Below are 20,870 nucleotides of genomic sequence, written 5' to 3'. Positions count from 1 at the left end.
AAGAGCGGGAAGCTATGCACACTGTGATGCTGGTCATCGCCTTGTCATAGCGTCCGTATGTGTCGATGAATCGAGTAAGGAAGCGCAATCGTCCAGATATCTCAGCATGCGCACAATAAATTAACATAGCTAGTTCATAGGTCTTAGGTCATCACAAGTCGAAATCTTCATTAACGAACGATTTTGGTTGTTTTGCTTCATTAAGTTTATATTATGCGAATATTTTCGGAAAAAAGGGAACTGGACTGGACTTTTAACACACATTTGAATTGAAACTACATTCTCAACGCCTTGGTTTTGAAATTATGTCAGATAAAAAGTTATGTTGAAAAGACACAACCAATGTTTAAACATTGTTTCATTTTGTCGCGCACTCTTTAATTGTCTACAATTTTCTTTAAACTTGAGGTTTCACTCTCACAGAACATGTTTAAAATCAGTACGTTGTACAGTAAACAGTTTTGCGAATTTAAACAGTTTACACTTCCTTCTTTTAAAAATAAACATTCAGTTTTATTCAACTACTCTTCACAGCAACAAGTACTTTTAAATTCGCTTACTCAAAACATTAAAGTTAAGCCTATAATATCATTATATATTATAATATTATTATATACTATAATATTACTATATAATTCTAATTGAAATTTTAGAAAGATGTCGTTTCTTAATACGTGTCTTCTGGTAATTTCTTGTCTATTGAAGATTGTCAGAAATGTTGAGGCAGAAGACAAAATAATTGAGTTTCATTACTATTATTCTTCCTATTTTGTCTCCAAATAAATTTCCTTACAAATTTATTTAGTATAGTTATCCTAAATATAAAATGTAGTCAGTACACTATTGAATTTATTGCAACTTTAATTGTTACCATGGTTACTCCTAGTTTTGACCTGGAGTACCACACTGTATTATCATTAAGGGCCTGTTCAGACCTACGGAGTTATGCTTTCGTATTGTACGCGGCGTACAAGTCCATAGGTCTGAACCAGGAAAAGATTAGTGGAAGCCACCTCGTACGACACTGATATTTCGTACGCTACGAAAGCTCAAGGTATGAGTTTAGTGGACGTCGCTTACAATACGAAAGTCACGCATCGATAAATATGACCTAGGTTAGATATCTAGCCAATCAAATTACAATATTCGCCACATCACATCGTGACATGTGCTCCTCATCGTATAGCCAAGCTGATCCGTAGGTCTGAACATACCCTAAGGCACTTGTTTGGATTTGGACATTCCAATGCATTGACTTAATTTGTACATTGTACAGTATAAAGTATTAGTAATACAGTAGCATTCACTGAGAGAAGTCCACAAGCTTTTTAGACAGCAGGCCATAGGCATTTTATATGCAATTAGTTTTTCGATTTCGTGACCACCACCTAGGGATTTCGTAATTTTTTGTATGATGGAGCAGTAGGATCATACGAACAACATATTATTTTTCACAAGCTCAAAACTTGTTCGTTAGCGAGATTTTAAGGTCAATTAAGGTCAAATATGAAAAATAGTCCATTTATGGCAAATTATATATCAAAATACTCGGCTGGATGCAAAGAATCCAAAAATATATAGTTTGGTATGCATCAAATCGTACATGAGGGTGTTATCACCAAAAATGTTCAAAGGTCAACGAACTTTTATCTTTATCATATGCAAAATATACAGAAAACATTATTAGATTTCAGTGATTTTGATGTCTAATTATATGTTTTCTTGCATCAGAAATACAATTAATGAACTTTAAAAGCTATAAAATAAACCAATTACCCTGTAATTACAGCATGAACCATCAAAAACACATATTATAATGAAGCTGTCTATGTAAGTATATCTATACATACATAGCAGACATGGGCCAGACATTTTTTCAGTATCAAATTGGTGGCAAACGCTATCATACATTTTTGGAAAGCTTAGCATGTCTACTTTTCAGAAATCCATGATAGCAATGCCAATTGTACAGCTTAATAGTCATTTTTTAAGATTATATAACACCGCCTACGGAAAATATGCAACACAAAATTTTGGGGTAGGGGGTAACATTTTTGCTAATAACTTGGGATTGAGTGAACAGATTTACATTTTCTTGGTATCAGAATGTAGTGTATAGAACGCTTAAGCCTAATATATTTTTCTAAATAAATCCAACAAATATTGACAACATTAGAGGTCAGAAGGTCATTGAACTTTAATAAAAAAATGAATTTTTTTCTAACTTTAACAAAAAAAAATACAATAGATAATATGGAAACTGATGTTTTCATAAACATATAGACCCAATAAACAAGAAAATTGAAATTAAAGATTAACAAAAAATGAATATGCTATGTATTATGAAGAAATTTGTTGTTTTTAGTAATTTGTAATCATTTACAATTATGGGGTAGGGGGTAACATTTTTGTGAATAACTTACAATTTTAACAGATTTGCATTTTTCTGTATGTAGTGTATAGATTGCCTAATTGTAATATACCTTTTAAAAAATGAATCCAACATTTATTGACATCTTCAGAGGTCAAACGGTCACTGACCTTTAATAAAAAATGCAATTTCTTCGAAATTAGCTTATAAATTTCAATTTTAAACACAAAAATACAAGATATCTTATGCAAACTAATGTTTTCTTAAACCTATAGACACAATAAATAAGAAAACTGAATTTAACATTTTTTCAAAATTGAATATGCTGTGCATTATAAATAAACTTGTTCGTCATTAGTAATCGTTGACAATAATGGGGTAGGGGGTAAACAATGTCTTGGGAAATTTCTAGAATCTTCAGATGCGTCTCTGGAGGTACTGTCATTACATTCTTTCATGGTGTAAGGTGTATTATGTCTGTGATGATCTTCAACATTGGGCACATTTGTGTCTGTTCCTGTATCAGTTACAGTATATTGTACATTTCTTCATGAAGCAATTGTTTATCTAGGAAGTCTTTATCTGTTTGATTGATTGAGTTTTGTCAGCCTGTAAAATTCCTTTTTGTCAATAATATTTGTTTTTACTGTGGTACAAAATACATCATACGCTTCAGAATATTTTGTGTCCAGAGAAGTACTTGCTTCATTGGGCTTACCCAAATACCGAGTAAAGTTCTTATAACAAGTAGGGTGGTATTGCACTTCGATAGCAACACAGTCTTTACCTTGAATTTTAAGAAGTAGTTCAGTGTTGTTGTTGTCTTTGGCTGCCTGAACTAGATTACGTGCTTCTATTATCGAACACTTTTTCTTGTTATTCGACAAGTGATGCTTTTGTCTTTTTTACACAGAATAATACAGAACACAGATGCTTGGCAATACACAGTGCGACCTGGCTTTGCCTTTACTTTTGAATAAATCTGTGCTTGAACGTAGACATCGTGTTTTGATTGGTGGTGGTCGAGAAATACCATCATCTGTCTCTTCCATGTTGATAGCAGATTCATTAGTTGATGTTGATGCTAAAGCATACAATAAAAAATAGAGATATCACTATAATAACTGCTTATTATGCTTTAGATTTTCAGTAATTTAATTATAAGTTATCAAAAGCATAAACATATTTATATACTATGAACAAATGGCCAGGAGTCAAAATAGCAAGTATACATTTTTGCACAATTACCATCGGTTTAATTTAAAATCATCTTAAGTGGATTGGCAAGCTAAAACATCTAACAATTTTTTTTTTTTAATTGGCCAGGGGTCTACTTAAAGGAAAGCACTTTTAATATGAAACGTAATAAAATATAACAATCCAAGCTAGGCCTCTCTCTAGCCTAGGCTAGGTATATTACAGACAGTAGTACTACTAGTAGGCCTTAATAGTAATATAGTAGCTTAGTTAGGCTAGGCCTATACTCCTACTACTACTAGCCCACTACTACTAGTACTGGTAGGGCATGCTATATTATTAATTAATATAGGCTAGCCTAGGCCTATAATAATATTATAATAATAATTTAATATTTTAATTTTTATATTTATCAACTTACCAATGCTAGCTTCAAATTGTACTTTCTTTTGCACTCTCTCAACTCTCTGCTTGTCAGTAAACCTAGAATAACAAACTTGATGAAAGCCAGCACATATAGAAATTCCACACACAGCAGGCCTACTACTAGTACTAGCCTAGGCCTAGATTGAACCTTGTTCGTCTTGCATGATGGTTGTTGGCACTTGCAGGCCTTCTTGACATTTCGCGATGTAATTTCTGGCAATTTCTGCTTGTTTTCCTTCTAAATTTTTCCATTTGGTGACATATTCTAAAAATGTTGGCCATGTCTTGTCATTAAATTTTACTACTGAAGACTTTTTGCTTGGAAAAATGCACATAAAACATCGCAAATGGTGATCCCCATCTGACATGTAAGCTGCCATCTTTACTCTGCACTATGCCCAAACAGTGATAATACATCATCTCTGATTGGTCAATACAAGAAGTAACCAAGCAGGTGCTTATACGATGTTTCTGATTGGTTGTAGTGTACGAGGTTGTAAAAAACTATTTTATCAGTTTTAAAAATGAGATTGTAAACTAATGTGCAAGCAATATGTTTGTGAAAACTCACAATACTTTTATTATATATATTTAGTAATAATCATGTCAATTTGGTCAAATCCCTTTCTGGTGGTCACGAAATGAAACAAAAATCCACCTCAGCTTCATGCCTATTTATATGCTTTTCGTTTACAAGTTTCATTTCTTTTTATATCTTTGACGTGCCTCTATTTGAGAATCACAGTGTGTGAGTACATGTTAATTTATGATTGTTATTTTAACTTTTAATTAGGCCATATATAGGTCCATATATACTATTTAATCAAGTTACTACTTTATATAGTACTGGCTATATATGTACAGTATCTATTTTAATAATTACAGTCTACAATCTACAATCTAGGACGATGATTTATTGTTAATTCATTCCTAGTCTTAATGCATATAAGGCATAATTTTACCATTAATGCCTAAACCGTTGTTGAAATGTTATAGCAAATAAAGATATTAATTAATTTAGGTTAGTATAGCAGTTATATATGATTAGCATTTACGTTACCTTTTTTGCTTAAACAGCTAAATACAATGTTTGTACGCTGTATTGCTATTTTTAATGTAGTCTAGATAATGTTTTTCTTTGTAATCCTCCACAGTTTTACCAATATAATATACTACGATACGACGCATAATAAACGTTAGTAACGAAACTCTAACTATATGTACATCTAGTGTCTTATTTGGTTATCTGGCTGTCTAGAAGACGCGACCGTTATCGAGGGCAGCACAGTAAAAACACTACTCAACCTACAACATGTCTACAAGATCCGGAAGAAACTACAACTTAGGTAGTCAAGAAGATCGTCGATTGGACAGAATAAATCGACTATCAGCATTGGAACCAAGGCTTGCATCTATCGTGACAAGTCACCAACAGCATCCATTGCTACATGCACAACGACAGTCTCCAGAAGATGATCATGTCAATACTCAATCATCAACAACCAGCTCTGCACGAGCACGTGCAAGAGCTGAAATTACTAAAGCCAAACTCCAGTTTGCCCGAAGAGAAGCAGAAATTATGCGCAAAGAAGCCGAACTGGAAAGGCAAAAGGCTTAACAACAAGCAGACTTCTATCTTCTTCAAGCTGAAAAAGAAGCCGCCATGGCAACAGCAGAAGCGGCAGCCTACGAAGATAATGAAATTGAATTTAGGCCTCCGAGCCACAACACAAGTTTATCTGACCGGCTAGGCCTGCCGCCTCCTCAGAATTCAGCTCAACGCATGGAAAACTATGTGACCAGACATTTCACACCCATCCCTCAGGAAGAACCACAACGGCAATCAATGCAGTTACCAACATCTCAACCTGTCGACCATTCCAGTTTTCCAGCAGTTGATGCATTGACAAATCATCTTATGCGGAAAGAGCTTGTAGCGTCAGGTCTTCTTAAATTCGATGACAAGACAGCCAACTATAGACCTTGGAAGGCATCGTTTAAGAGAGTCACCAATGACCTGCGCTTGTCATCGTCTCAAGAACTCGATCTAATTACAAAGTGGTTAGGGGAGCAGTCGTTACAACTTGTGATGCCTCTTAGAGCCATCAATGTAAATAATCCCGAAAAAGGTTTACACATGGTATGGGAAAATCTGGACAAAACGTATGGTGCTCCAGAAGTCATTGAAAGGGACCTACTTCAACGACTTGAAGAATTTCCAAAGTTCCAACTCAGGGACCACCTGAAGCTTCGTGAGCTTAAACACCTTCTTCTTGAAGTAAACTGTGCAAAAGAAGAAGGACTGTACTCCGGATTACTGTCACTGGACTCAGCACATGGTGTAAATCCGATAGTTACAAAATTGCCTTATAACCTTCAAGAAAGGTGGATGTCAAGGGAACACAGTATAAGACGGAAAAGAAGGTCACCTTCCCTCCATTCAAAGTTTTTGTGGATTTTGTAACCAATCAGGCGGATATGCGAAATGACCCCAGTTTCCAATCACCTGTGTCAGAGAAGCCTGCACGCAACAACAAACCACCCCCAAGATCACTTGCCGTGAATAGAACAAATGTTGGCCCAATGCCACATGGCAAAAAAGAGACTGCAGAGAGACTGAATAATTGGTGTCCGATACACAAAGCTAGACACACTTTGGCAAAGTGCCGTTCCTTCAAGCAGAAACCAATAGAAGAGAGGAAAGCTCTGCTGAAGGAGTGTAACCTTTGTTACAAATGCTGCGCATCAAACACACATCAAGCCCGTGACTGCAAAGAAGCGATTGAGTGTGTAGTTTGTAAAAGCAAGAGGCATATCACCGCCATGCATCCAGACGCCACTTCAAACAACACTGCAGTCCAAGAATCACCTCCACAGCAAGATGCTCTTGCTTCAACCTCACAACAAGACGGCGAGGAGAGAGAAGATGGTGTCAAACCTTCACTCTCACCGCTTTGCACTCAAGTGTGCAAAAACATTCCTGGCGGACGTTCGTGTTCCAAAATTTGCAAGTTACTGATTTTCCCAGAAAACCGTGAAGCTGAAGCGCTTGTGGTTTATGCAGTCATTGACGATCAGAGTAATGGGACACTGGCAAAACCACAATTATTCGACCACTTCCGGAACACATCAAAACCTACTTCCTTTACCTTACGTACCTGCTCAGGAAGTGTTCAAACGTTGGGAAGATCAACCAACAAGATGTGTATTCGATCTATGGACGGCAAAACATTGATAAAGATACCGTACATAAGAGAATGTGAAATGATTCCCGGTAACATGGAAGAAATACCATCCCCTGATATTGCTCTTCATCACCCTCATCTAAACGAAATCGCAAATCAAATGGAAGAGGTTGATCACCAAATACCAATCTTGCTCTTGATTGGCAGAGATGTAGTACAAGCGCACAAAGTCAGAGAGCAGATAAATGGCCCAGACAATGCTCCTTACGCTCAACGACTCGATCTAGGTTGGGTAATTGTCGGCGAAACATGTTTAGACGAAGTTCAGCTGCCGCTGGAGCAAACCAATGTATATAAGGCAAACGTCACACAGTTTCCAACCTGCCCTAATGCAATCCACTTGAGCGAGCAAAACGACAACGAGCCTGAAATAGGACGAACAGTATTTAATGTCGGAGAAAACGATGATAAGCCTGCAATGTCTGTTGAGGATCATCAGTTCATGAACATAATGGACAATAATGCATTCAGGGATGACAAGGGTAGTTGGGTAGCTCCTCTACCATTCAAGCCGTTAAGACAACCTCTACCAGACAATCGTGATCTGGCTCAACGAAGATTCAATAGTTTGTGCAAAACCTTAAATAAAAAACCGGAACAGAAGAAACAATTCATTGCTCTTGATTGGCAGAGATGTAGTACAAGCGCAAAAAGTCAGAGAGCAGATAAATGGCCCAGACAATGCTCCTTACGCTCAACGACTCGATCTAGGTTTGGTAATTGTCGGCCAAACATGTTTAGACGAAGTTCAGTTGCCGCTGGAGCAAACCAATGTATATAAGGCGAACGTCACACAGTTTCCAACCTGCCCTAATGCAATCCACTTGATCGAGCAAAACGACAACGAGCCTGAAATAGGACGAACAGTATTTAATGTTGGAGAAAACGATGATAAGCCTGCAATGTCTGTTGAGGATCATCAGTTCATGAACATAATGGACAATAATGCATTCAGGGATGACAAGGGTAGTTGGGTAGCTCCTCTACCATTCAAGCCGTTAAAACAACCTCTACCAGACAATCGTGATCTGGCTCAACGAAGATTCAATAGTTTGTGCAAAACCTTAAATAAAAAACCGGAACAGAAGAAACAATTCATTGAATTTATTGGAAACATGGTAAAAAACAAACATGCAGAAGCAGCACCGCCTATGGAAGAAGGAAAAGAACGATGGTACCTCCCCATGTTTGGAGTTTATCACCCACAGAAACCAGGCAAAATAAGGGTGGTGTTTGATTCAAGTGCAGAGTGGAAAGGTGTATCTCTCAACAAAGTTCTGTTGAGTGGTCCTGACCTCAACAACTCCTTTCTGGGTGTCCTCTTGAGATTCAGGAAAGAACCAATTGCAGTGACAGCTGATGTTGAACAGATGTTCTACTGCTTCAATGTTCGAGAAGATCATTGTGACTATCTTAGATACATGTGGTTCAAGGACAACAACATGGATAACGAAGTAATTGATTACCGAATGAAAGTCCACGTTTTTGGTAACACCCCATCACCATCAATGTCTATCTATTGTATGGGCAGAACAGCAAAAGAATACGAACAAAAATATGGTTCGGAAGCAAGTCAATATATTTTGCGTAATTTTTACGTTGATGACGGACTAACATCATTACCTACTGCAGTAGAAGCAATTGCCTTAATACAAAAATCGAAGGCAATGCTTGCAGAAAGCAACTTACACCTTCACAAAATAGCGTCCAACAGTGAACAAGTAATGGCTGCTTTGGACGAAGCAGACAAGGCCAAAGACTTACAAAACATCAATCTGAAAAGCGAAATTCCACCATGCCAACGAAGTCTCGGGGTATCATGGGACTTGGAAACAGACAGCTTCAACTTCAAGATATCAGCACAAAAGAATGATGAATACACTAGAAGGGGAGTTTTGTCTGTGGTCAACAGCCTATTTGACCCATTAGGTCTTGTATCACTAATCACTCTACAAGGGAAAATCCTTGTGAGAAAGTTAAGCTCCGGAACTGTCGATTGGGACGCTCCTCTTAATCCAGAATACAAAGAAGAGTGGGACAGTTGGAAACAGTCACTAGTCCACATGGAAAATCTTAAGGTACCAAGATGTTATGTACAAACTTCGGTAAAACTGGCAGCTTCGTTCAAGTTGAAAAAGAACAACGGATGGGGGAATGTTTACTTCCCAGATAACACTAGAGGAGATTAGCGCAGCCAGAATCGTTGTGGTGCAGGCGGTCCAAGAAGAGACGTACCTAGATGAAATTGCATGTCTAAAAAGGAGACGTCCATTACCAAAGACCGGCACTCTTCGAAACTTAGATCCTATTTTGGGAGACGACGGGCTACTTAGAATCGGAGGGCGCTCTGAAAATCTAGAGATAGATTACAACCAAAAACATCCAATAATTCTACCAGCGGATAACCATGTGGCAACCTTGATTGCTAGGTATCATCACCGCAGAGTGGCCCATCAAGGTCGTCACATAACTGAAGGAGCAATACGATCCGGTGGATATTGGGTTATTGGAAGAAAACGGCTTGTTTCAACAATGATATACAAGTGTGTGACCTGCAGAAAATTAAGAGGCAAAACTGCGACACAGAAGATGGCAGACTTACCACTAGACCGCATCACACCATCACCTCCGTTTACCAGTGTGGGCATAGACGTCTTTGGACCCTGGAATGTGACTTCTAGACGTACCAGGGGTGGAAGTGCCAATAGCAAACGATGGGCGGTAATCTTCTCGTGCATGTCGACTCGTGCCGTGCACATTGAAGTTCTAGAGACAATGACAGCTTCAAGCTTAATCAACGCCCTTCGCAGATTCTTTGCACTTCGGGGACCAGCAAGAATTATTCAATCCGATAGAGGAACTAATTTTGTTGGAGCGGTAAGGGAACTCAACCTTCAGATAGGAACGCATGATGTTAAGAACTTTCTTCAGTCTAAAGGATGCAAATGGATCTTCAACCCACCTCATTCGTCCCACATGGGAGGAGCCTGGGAGAGGATGATTTGAATTGCACGCCGCATTCTCGACTCCATGTTGAATCAACATCAACAAGCAAGACTGACCCATGACATTCTTACAACGTTGATGGCAGAAGTCGTGGACATTATTAATTCCAGACCATTGGTACCGGTTTCAACTGATCCTGATGCACCAACAATCCTAACACCTTCTATGTTGCTTACGCAAAAACCAAATACAAATTGTGCACCCCTAGGACATTTTGACGCAAATACATCTTACACTTCCCAGTGGAGACATGTCCAGAGTTTGGCGAATTCTTTCTGGAAACGTTGGAAGCAAGACTACATTTCAAACTTGCAACGTCGACCTAAATGGCAAGACACCAAGCAATCAATTAAGAAAGGGGATATTGTGTTGCTTAAAGACAAGCAAGCACATCGAAACGAATGGCAGATTGCAAGAGTGGTGAAAGCTTTTCTTGGTACAGATGGCCTAGTGAGGCACGTTGAACTGACAACGCAGAAGGGAGATGGAATGAAAAAATATTCAAGACCAATTTCAGATCTGGTGGTTCTTGTATCCGAATAGTTAGTTATGACATGAGTTATGCCAGACGAGGAGTATTTTGTCTCCAAATAAATTTCCTTACAAATTTATTTAGTATAGTTATCCTAAATATAAAATGTAGTCAGTACACTATTGAATTTATTGCAACTTTAATTGTTACCATGGTTACTCCTAGTTTTGACCTGGAGTTTAGTTTAGTTTAGTTATAATGGGAAAGTTTAGGCGATGTGCCTTTTTAAACCCCATATCAACTACATTGTGTCGATGCGATTCTTGAAGGTATTAGCGGTCTCAGAATTGACAACGTCGGCTGGTAAACTGTTCCAATGGTTAATTACTCGTTGCGAGAAGGTATGTCTTCTACAGTTCAATCCTTTATGGAAAGTCGGCTTGAAAAATCTCAGGTGATGCCCTCGAGTAATTCTGCTAATGTTACTTCTCATTTGGAAAAAGTCATCCTTGGCTACACCCTCGAAACCTTTAACAATTTTATATGCTTCAATCAGGTCACCTCGAATTCTTCTGTCATACAAGGTTGTTAGGCCAAGAAACTTTAAACGATCTTCATATGAATATGAACGGATACATGGAACTAATTTAGTCGCACGACGTTGTACTCTTTCAATTACATTTATGTCCTTTTGAAGATACGGATTCCATACTTGAACACAAAATTCGAGATGTGGGCGTACATAATGCTTGTAGATGACGTTAAAACAATCCTTATCCATATATACGAAAGTCCTTCTGATGCTTCTTAAACAGTTCATGGCCCGCTGAGATACTTTGGCGCAGTGTTGGCTTGGTTTACAGTCATTAGTAATTAGTACTCCTAGGTCCTTTATTTTCTCAACTGTTTCCAGTTCAACTTCATCTATTTGGTATTTAAAATGAACATTTGAATGCCCGAAGTGCATCACCATGCATTTGCTTTTATTAAAACCCAACATCCATTCTTTACTCCACTGCAGTGCATTGTTTAAAGATTCTTGTAATAATTGCCCATCATTTCTGTTGTTAACTACTGAGTAGATCTTTGTATCATCAGCAAATAGCTTTATATGACTAGACACATACTTTGGTAGGTCATTTATATATAATGCAAACAATGTAGGGCCCAACACCGCCTTGTGGAACTCCACTAATTACATCAGCCCAACTGGAAGAAGCATGACGCACTTTGACTCTTTGTTGTCTGTTATCAAGAAAATCTTTAATCCATAATAACAATTGACCTTTGATTCCATAGCTCTCCAATTTCATGAGTAATCTCCTATGAGGAACGCTGTCGAAAGCTTTACTATAGTCCAAAAATATGACATCAACATTATTGTTGTCATCCAAGGCCTTAGTAACATCTTCCATAAATTCTAAAAGATTTGTCAGACATGATTTCTTCTCAACAAAACCATGTTGCTCTGTTGTTAGTATTGCATTGTTCTTAACATGTCGTAGTATGTTGTTACGAATAATATGTTCAAAGATCTTGCAAATAATACATGTTAGGCTTATCGGTCGATAATTGGACGCTTGTGATTTGCTGCCTTTCTTAAAGATCGGAGAGACATCAGCTCGTTTCCATATTTTTGGTAGTTTACCTTCCTCTGTAGACTTCTTGAATAAAAGGTACAAGGGTTCTGATAACTCCTCAGCACACTTGTTAAGTAGACATGGATGGATGTTGTCTGGACCAGGACTTTTATCGATTTTCAAACCTCGGAGTTGCTTAAAAACATCTTCTTGGGAGAACTCAATATTTTCAACTGATTTGTCACAAGTATCATAATTAAAATTGGTTATGTCTTCGTCAGGATCTTCTTTGGTGAAAAATGTTTGGAAGCATTTGTTGAGTTCCTCACTAATTTCGTAGTCAGTTTCCAAGGTTAGCCCATCATTATTTACTAATTTTGTTATTCCAGTCTTTACTTTCTGTTTCGATCTAACATACTTATGAAAGTTCTCTGGTTTGTTTTTGAATTCCATCAAGATTTTTTTTTCGAAGGTAGCTTGAGCGTTCCTTACAGCTTGCCTAGTACGATTGTTCTGTTTCTTGTAAGCCATATGATCTCTCTCGTTTTGTGTTTCTCTGAAGCTTTTGTACAGTTGATATTTCTTTTTTACTGATTTTTTAACAGCTGATGTCATCCAGGGTTTATTCTGACCTTTACTACGAGTACTTCCAAATGTAGGAATATATAACTCAGTCATATTACACAATACTTCATTAATACTGTTGTACATTTCATCGGTAGTTTGATTATCAAATTCATCGGACCAATTGATATTACTCAGTTCACGCTTTATGCTTATATAATCGCCTTTGTTGTAGTTGTGAAATGACTTGGTTTCCTTACTGGGAATATCAAGTTTATAGACGTACTGCCAAAACAAACAATCGTGGTCACTTTTCCCTAAAGGGGGTAAATGTAGTAGGTTAGATACCTTAAAATCATCATCAGTAATAATAAGGTCCAATTGGGATGATCTTTGTCCATCTCTGTGTCGCGTATTACTCTTGACATGTTGCACCAAGTATAAATCGTTGATTATTTCAAAAAAAGTGTTTGATGGATGTGTAACGCTAGCATTAACCAACATATCCTTCCAATTAATTTCTTTAAGGTTAAAATCTCCAATTATCAACACGTGGTCAGATTGTACCGATTCAATAAAACGTAGTTGGTAAAACAATTGCTCATTTTCATCAGGTGTGTTGTACATACTCCTATAGCAAAGACCTATCAGAACTTTATTATGTTTATCAACTTCCACAGTACACCATAGCGATTCAGGATTTAATTGACACAATTCATTACAAATGGTAACATGTAGTTTCTCATTAACATATAATAACAATCCACCATGCGCTTTATTCGCTCTTTCCTTGCGAAACAAATTATAACCTTTCATTGCTATTTCAGCGTCTAGCACATTATCGCTCAACCATGTTTCAGTAATACCAATTATGTGCGGTTTCCTTTCTTCTATCAAAACAAAAAATTCGCTTCGTTTGTTCAAAAACCCTTCTGCGTTGGTATAAAAACAACTTAAATATTCTTCTTGGGCTGCAAGTTCAAAATCGTGTTCAACAAAAGTATTGTCTCTGAACGAAATATCTTCTTCTAAGTCAAAATCTTCTTGTAAAAATAAAGGTGCTGTGCGATTAGGTTCATTTATATTCTTAGTGGTCACGAAAGGATTGCACTGATACAATCTTCCTCTTCCTTATAATAACGTTCTCACCTTTATCTCTACGTAGCCTTAACTGAGCTCTCAATTTACTACTTTCTTCTCTTTGAGATGGTGTGAGATCCGGTGTGAGGAATATTCTATCGTAGCCTTTATTTACCGCTTGCTTTAAGCCCTTAGCTTTTTTCAGAATTTCTCTCTTGACTTCAACTCCATCTACAGTTATTCGAAGCAATCGTGGTTTCTCATCATTTCGCTTAGTTCCAAGTCTAATCGGTTTTGATATTGTCGTATTTACATTCAGAAAATTAAGTACTTCAGTAGCCTTTACTCTATCTTGTTCCTTCCTCGCACACTGTATTATCATTAAGGCACTTGTTTGGATTTGGACATTCCAATGCATTGACTTAATTTGTACATTGTACAGTATAAAGTATTAGTAATACAGTAGCATTCACCGAGAGAAGTCCACAAGCTTTTATATGCTTTTCGTTTACAAGTTTCATTTCTTTTTATACCTTTTACGTGCCTCTATTTGAGAATCACAGTGTGTGAGTACATGTTAATTTATGATTGTTATTTTAACTTTTAATTAGGCCATATATAGGTCCATATATACTATTTAATCAAGTTACTACTTTATATAGTACTGGCTATATATGTACAGTATCTATTTTAATAATTACAGTCTACAATCTAGGACGATGATTTATTGTTAATTCATTCCTAGTCTTAATGCATATAAGGCATAATTTTACCATTGATGCCTAAACCTTTGTTGAAATGTTATAGCAATTAAAGATATTAATTAATTTAGGTTAGTATAGCAGTTATATATGATTATCATTTACGTTACCTTTTTTGCTTAAACAGCTAAATACAATGTTTGTACGCTGTATTGCTATTTTTAATGTAGTCTAGATAATGTTTTTCTTTGTAATCCTCCACAGTTTTACCAATATAATATACTACGATACGACGCATAATAAACGTTAGTAACGAAACTCTACCTATATGTACATCTAGTGTCTTATTTGGTTATCTGGCTGTCTAGAAGACGCGACCGTTATCGAGGGCAGCACACTTCCAGTAGAGATTGGTCAGAGTCTATAAACATCATATCGGTAAGTAAAGAGTATGATCTTACGTTAATGTACGGTAAATTGACTGTTGAGCACACTTTCAAACAATATTCTGCATCAAAATTGGCGGTTAAATGCGAACAATTCATTTCTTTTGATACACAAGAAGAAGAAGGGATATACACATGTCAAAATAACGACAATAAATACTTTGTAGTTCTTTCGGACCGTGTCAGCCGTAGAAATAATATAATATACTCTGATTGGAAAATTGCATGTGAGGATTTAGTAGAGTACATCATAGAAGGAGAAGAAGTAATAATGTCATGCAAGGTGAAACGAATGTTAAAAACGAACAATATTTATAGAAAAACAAATTTTATCTCAATAGAAAGTTTATCTACAACGAATCATTGTTATACACTAGTTTTAAAGGTTCATCCTCAATTCATGGTGAAGATAAAATTAATGACCGCAGATGTTGGTGAAAATTGTTATAAATGTGTAGCTACAGGTGGATTTTGTGATGACAAATTTTATAATTGGACACTAAATAATAAAAAACTGATAGAAAATAATAAGGATTGTGACAACGAAAGATGTTTCAAGAATTTAACAGCTGGTAATTACGTGGCCAAGTGTCTGGTGAGTAAGAATGATCAACACAGCTTTGATGAGATAGAGTTCATCGTAAAAGATAATACAAATGAAAAATATGGAGAAGGTGGCAATGGTTCAGTATACACTGTGCCAATTACTGAAGCAGGAATTTCAAATACAATAGCCAATGGCAGGCCTTCTCAAATTACAAACCAAGTGAATGACTGTAAATATCTAATACCGGTAAGTATAATATTGGCAACTACATCCGGAATTCTAATAATTATTGTACTATTGTTGATTAAACGAAAACATGATAAACAGCCAAACAATACAATGCCAATTGAAAGCAGCAGACAAGATAGTACTTTTGAAACCTCCAGAAGTCGACAAACAGGACCCAATGAGACAGATAACGTCAAAGATATTATACACTCTTCTCAGATCAAAATGATGAAATTAGAAAAAACAGAAGCAAAAATGCAGTTTGAAATCGAAGAGAAAAGTTCAACAAAGTGGTTATTGAACAGTATTGTGAGTGTTAAGCAAAAATGCAATAAACCGTTCACTTCTACGAGGAAAAATACAAAAGAAGAGATATATTATAACATTAGCAATGATGATCAACCTTCAACAAGTACGCAAATGAATGTGGTACACGCAGATATGGAATTTCCATCGCATAAAGTAAATAGACCTAGTGCAAATAAAAGAGAACATGTTGAGGTTTTTACAAATGAATGTTACGGATTTAGCTTTAAGGTCAGCAATGCTCCAATAAATGACAAATCATTGGGTACAGTAGAAGATTACTTACAGCCTATCACAAGACATCCACACAGTAAGGATATCATCGATATTGACAGTAATAATGAATACTTGGAAATAATAGAGTAAATTAAGGTCATCCTTAAAGATGTGTTGTTCCCAAACAAGGCCATATAGATGACTGCAGTTGCGTGCTGCAGTTAGTGTTTACCGACCCACCAACCAACCGACATAAGTGAGCTGTAGACTAAAAACATGAAAAATGAAGATGAATAAAATCAGACTTTTAAAATATCATTTTGTAGTTTTAATAAAGTGAATCACTTTCGTTGAAAAAACGGAACAAATTAATGTTTTCACTTATAAAATGAAAAAATAAATGGTTTAATTCAACCAACGACCCAATTCAATGGGTGGATTGGCAGCAAATTTGATTAATTTTTGCTTTAAATTAAAGTTTTTTTAGGTAAATACATTTTTTTTTATCCAATTTTTGGTCAAAGTATTAGGCGACATTAAATTGGCATATTCAACAACAAAAACAATTTTTTCAGGGAGACAATACATCTTTAAGCGTTTTAAACTCAAAGAACTTTGAAGAAAGACTAAACTACACTCAAAGATCTAACGCTGGAAAAATGTGTCGAAATGATAAGAAATAATTGAATCAATTCATTATTCAAAATACAATAGCTGACAAAATATATAACTTTAGTATTGTTTAATTTTTGTAATATAATTACTACTATCTTTTTTAAAGTTGTGTAATCTCATCTGCTATGATTGTTATTTGTTTCCATAAACTTTAAAACATTAACAAAAAATTCTAAACACTAAAATAAATATCAAAATTGAAATATGCATTAAGTGTGCAATATTTATTTTGTATCTTACATCACCTATTGTAAAAACCAATAATTTTATCAACATTATTATCATCACTATTTCATTAAGAATCAGTTGAAATAAATGCGAGTATAACTCAAAATAACAAGATTTTTATTTTGATTAGATTATCAATAAAAATACAATCGATTTGTTACAGAAACAACAGTGCTCCCGTAAAAACAAGAGTGAAGTTTGTTTTAAATATCCTACTGTCTCCTTGTATTGATATAGAAAGTTGCATAATGTCAACAGAAATGACGAACAAAGTACAGTTTATTTTAATGTAATTGGATAACAAAAATGAAACAGTTTATTTTTGCTGTACTATCATTATCATATCATTTCATGTCACATTGTACTTTGTCATAGTAAAAAGGACAAAGGACATTTAGGACAAAATCACCATATACAGTAGTTTGGAAACGAGGTTAAAATAAACAAGGCCAACAGCCATTAAGTCGCGTGCTACAATGCATAGTGATACCAGACCGACAGACAAACAGACCGACAGACAGACAGACCGACAGACAGACGGACCGACCGATATAGTGAACTATACTGACCGAAATTACTGAACATGTTTAAAAATGTTGAAATGTTTAAAAACATTTATATTTTTTTAATTTACACGTGCGTAGCCTGTCACTTTTGACGTGCTCGTATAACGTAATTTCGAGTTGAAAAGTAAGTCAAGAAAACAGAAATCGGGCAAAAAGAGTGCGCAATAACATTTAACGCGCAGTGCGCGCGCAAAAATCTGCGCACTTATGGCAATTTTGTAAACGCTTCAAATTGCCTGAAACGTACTCTTATTTCATCGAAAATAAATTTTGAAAATTTTAAGCGCGCGTACGCATGCGTTACATGCGCTACGCACGTAATTGTATTGCCATATGATGATTTATGCCCTGAAATTTATGAGTACCAAATTTTATTTAATTGTGATTCATGGTTGTTAAGATATGATTACAAACGTGATTTCGTTAAATCGTGCGTAGACCGCGTAATTTTTTATTGCGCACCGTGAAAACATAACCACATCGATTCCTGGCCATAAGGAATATTCTGTGAAAAATTGACTTAGCTAGATTAAACTGATATCAAGATAAGGTCATAAAGCCATAAAACGCATAGTGATACCGGACTGACAGACAGACAGACAGACAGACAGACAGACAGACCGACAGACAGACCGACAGACAGACAGACCAACCAACCGACCGACATAGTGAACTATAGAGTCGCTTCCACGCGACTAAAAATAACTAGGCCTATAATTAGTTTAATTTGTTAAATTATGAATTGTAATAAAACCTAATCTGAGAGGGAGGTTTCTATTTGCAACAACTATCATATTGTGTTTTTGGCCATTCTCTTGACACAGAGATCATGTTGAACCCACAAATGTAAAAACGCCCACAAATGTGAAAACAACCACAAATGTGAAAACGCATCACCCACAAATGTGAAAACAACCACAAATGTGAAAACGCATCACCCACAAATGTGAAAACAACCACAAATGTGAAAACGCATCAACCACAAATGTAATAAACAGCGCCCACAAATGTGAAAACGATCATCGCCCACAAATGTGATAACGCCCACAAATGTAAAAAAAATGAGAATTTTTCGGCCACAAATGTAAAAAAAAAATCAGATCAAATTTAATGCTAGACTCAAACAATTTTGATCGAGGTACTACATTATATCATGATTGTATTGAGTTGTTTCAATAATTGTTTGTTCACGATGCGTCTGTTAGGGTCGTGGTTAACGCGTTGGATTATTATAATTTGCTGCTCATGCGCGCGATATTTGCACGTTAACTCGTTTGTTTAATGAACGTAATAGTTCAAGACAATATTTGTTATTTGCTGCGCGCGTATAGGACGTATAGTTATAAGTCGATGTTCGATGTTTTTTTGCGCGTGCACACGATACTAAAAGGTCAAGGTTAAATTGCTACTTGTATGTAGTGTGTGGTTATTAACTCGTTGGCTTAATACTGTTATGTACGTATAGTTCAAGTCGATGCTCGCTTCGATGTTTTTGTGCGCGTACACGATACCACAAGGTCAAGTTCATAATATACTATTGCTACTTGTGGAGTTAATTCGTTGGCTTATTGTTATGTTCGTGTAGTTCCAAGTCGATGTTCGATTCGATGTTTTTTGTTCGCGTGCACGATACTACAAAGGTCATGACTTGTATACCATTGCTACTTGTGGTGTGTGGTTGTTAACGTATAGTTTCAAGTCGAAGTTTGATGTTTTGCGGGCGTGCACGATACTACAAGGTCAATAACTGCACGATACTACAAGGTCAATAACTGAACGACGAGTATAGCATTGATCTTGTAGTATCGTGTACACCGAGCATCGACTTGGAGCTATAATACGTACATAATACTAATATAGTAAACCCAACTGCACTTCAAGCAGCAATGATATATGACCTTGTAGTATCGTGCACGCGCACAAAAAACATCGAATCGACCATCGACTTGGAATTATACGTACATAACAATAAGCCAACGAGTTAACACTTACAAGTAGCAATAGTATATATGACTTTGACCTTGTGGTATCGTGTACGCGCCCAAAAACATCGAATCGAGCATCGACTTGAAACTATACGTTCATAACAGAAAGCCAACGAGTTAATAACCACACACTACATACAAGTAGCAATTTAACCTTGACCTTGTTGTATCGTGTGAGCGCGCAAAAAAAATAACGAACATCGACTTATAACTATACGTACATAATAGTAAGCCAACAACCACACACTAGAAGCAACAATGATATAACATGGCCTTGACCTTGAAGTATGGTGCACGCGCGCAGCAAATAACAAATATTTTCTTGAACTATTACGTTCATTAAACAAACGAGTTAACGTGCAAATATCGCGCGCATGAGCAGCAAATGATAATAATCCAACGTGTTAACGACGACCCTTACAGACGTATCGTGAACAAACAACTCAATACAATCATGATATAATGTTTGTCTGAATCTAGCATTAAATTTGATCTGATTTTTTTTACATTTGTGGGCGAAAAAGTCTCTCTTTTCTTTACATTTGTGGGCGTTATCACATTTGTGGGCGATGATCGTTTTCACATTTGTGGGCGCTGTTTTCACATTTGTGGTTGATGCGTTTTCACATTTGTGGTTGTTTTCACATTTGTGGGTGATGCGTTTTCACATTTGTGGTTGTTTTCACATTTGTGGGTGATGCGTTTTCACATTTGTGGTTGTTTTCACATTTGTGGGCGTTTTCACATTTGTGGGTTCAACAGATCACCACAACTCTTTCTATGAATCGAGAGTGAGGACGCGCAATCCCGATATCTCCGCATGCGCACAATGAATTTACAGGACGTAACTATAGGTCTTAGCTCATCGCTAATTAAAATGTACAAACGAAAGACGATTGGTTGTTTTTTGATTCATCACGTTTGAGAATATTTGCCAAACTTGAGCTACATTAAACTTCTAAACAAATTTGAAATTTAAAATAACAATTCTCAGGGTTGGAGTCACATAGGGTTTGAAATCATCTGGAATA

General features: G+C 36.3%; 3 protein-coding genes across 3 annotated transcripts; 2 read left to right on the top strand and 1 right to left on the bottom strand.

Moving 5' to 3' along the window:
* Positions 1–8,141: 8,141 nt before the first annotated feature.
* LOC140044128 (uncharacterized) lies at positions 8,142–10,245 on the top strand. The gene is made up of 2 exons (XM_072088610.1): positions 8,142–9,317; positions 9,409–10,245. The coding sequence occupies exons 1-2, from the start codon at positions 8,142–8,144 to the stop codon at positions 10,243–10,245; spliced, it is 2,013 nt and encodes a 670-aa protein (XP_071944711.1).
* Positions 10,246–10,269: 24 nt separating this feature from the next.
* Positions 10,270–10,788, top strand: LOC140044119 (uncharacterized). The gene has a single exon (XM_072088602.1). The coding sequence runs from the start codon at positions 10,270–10,272 to the stop codon at positions 10,786–10,788; it is 519 nt and encodes a 172-aa protein (XP_071944703.1).
* A 230-nt stretch (positions 10,789–11,018) lies between these two features.
* Positions 11,019–14,323, bottom strand: LOC140044113 (uncharacterized). Its single transcript, XM_072088595.1, has 3 exons — positions 14,011–14,323; positions 11,875–13,922; positions 11,019–11,732 (listed from the first exon to the last, which is right to left on the bottom strand). Exons 1-3 carry the CDS (start codon positions 14,321–14,323, stop codon positions 11,019–11,021), a joined length of 3,075 nt encoding a protein of 1,024 aa, XP_071944696.1.
* Positions 14,324–20,870: the final 6,547 nt, after the last annotated feature.

The sequence above is a fragment of the Antedon mediterranea genome, chromosome 1 (genome assembly GCF_964355755.1).
Source record: "Antedon mediterranea chromosome 1, ecAntMedi1.1, whole genome shotgun sequence".
NCBI classification, from domain to species: Eukaryota; Metazoa; Echinodermata; class Crinoidea; order Comatulida; family Antedonidae; genus Antedon; species Antedon mediterranea.
This window is presented reverse-complemented; position numbering and strand designations above follow the sequence as displayed.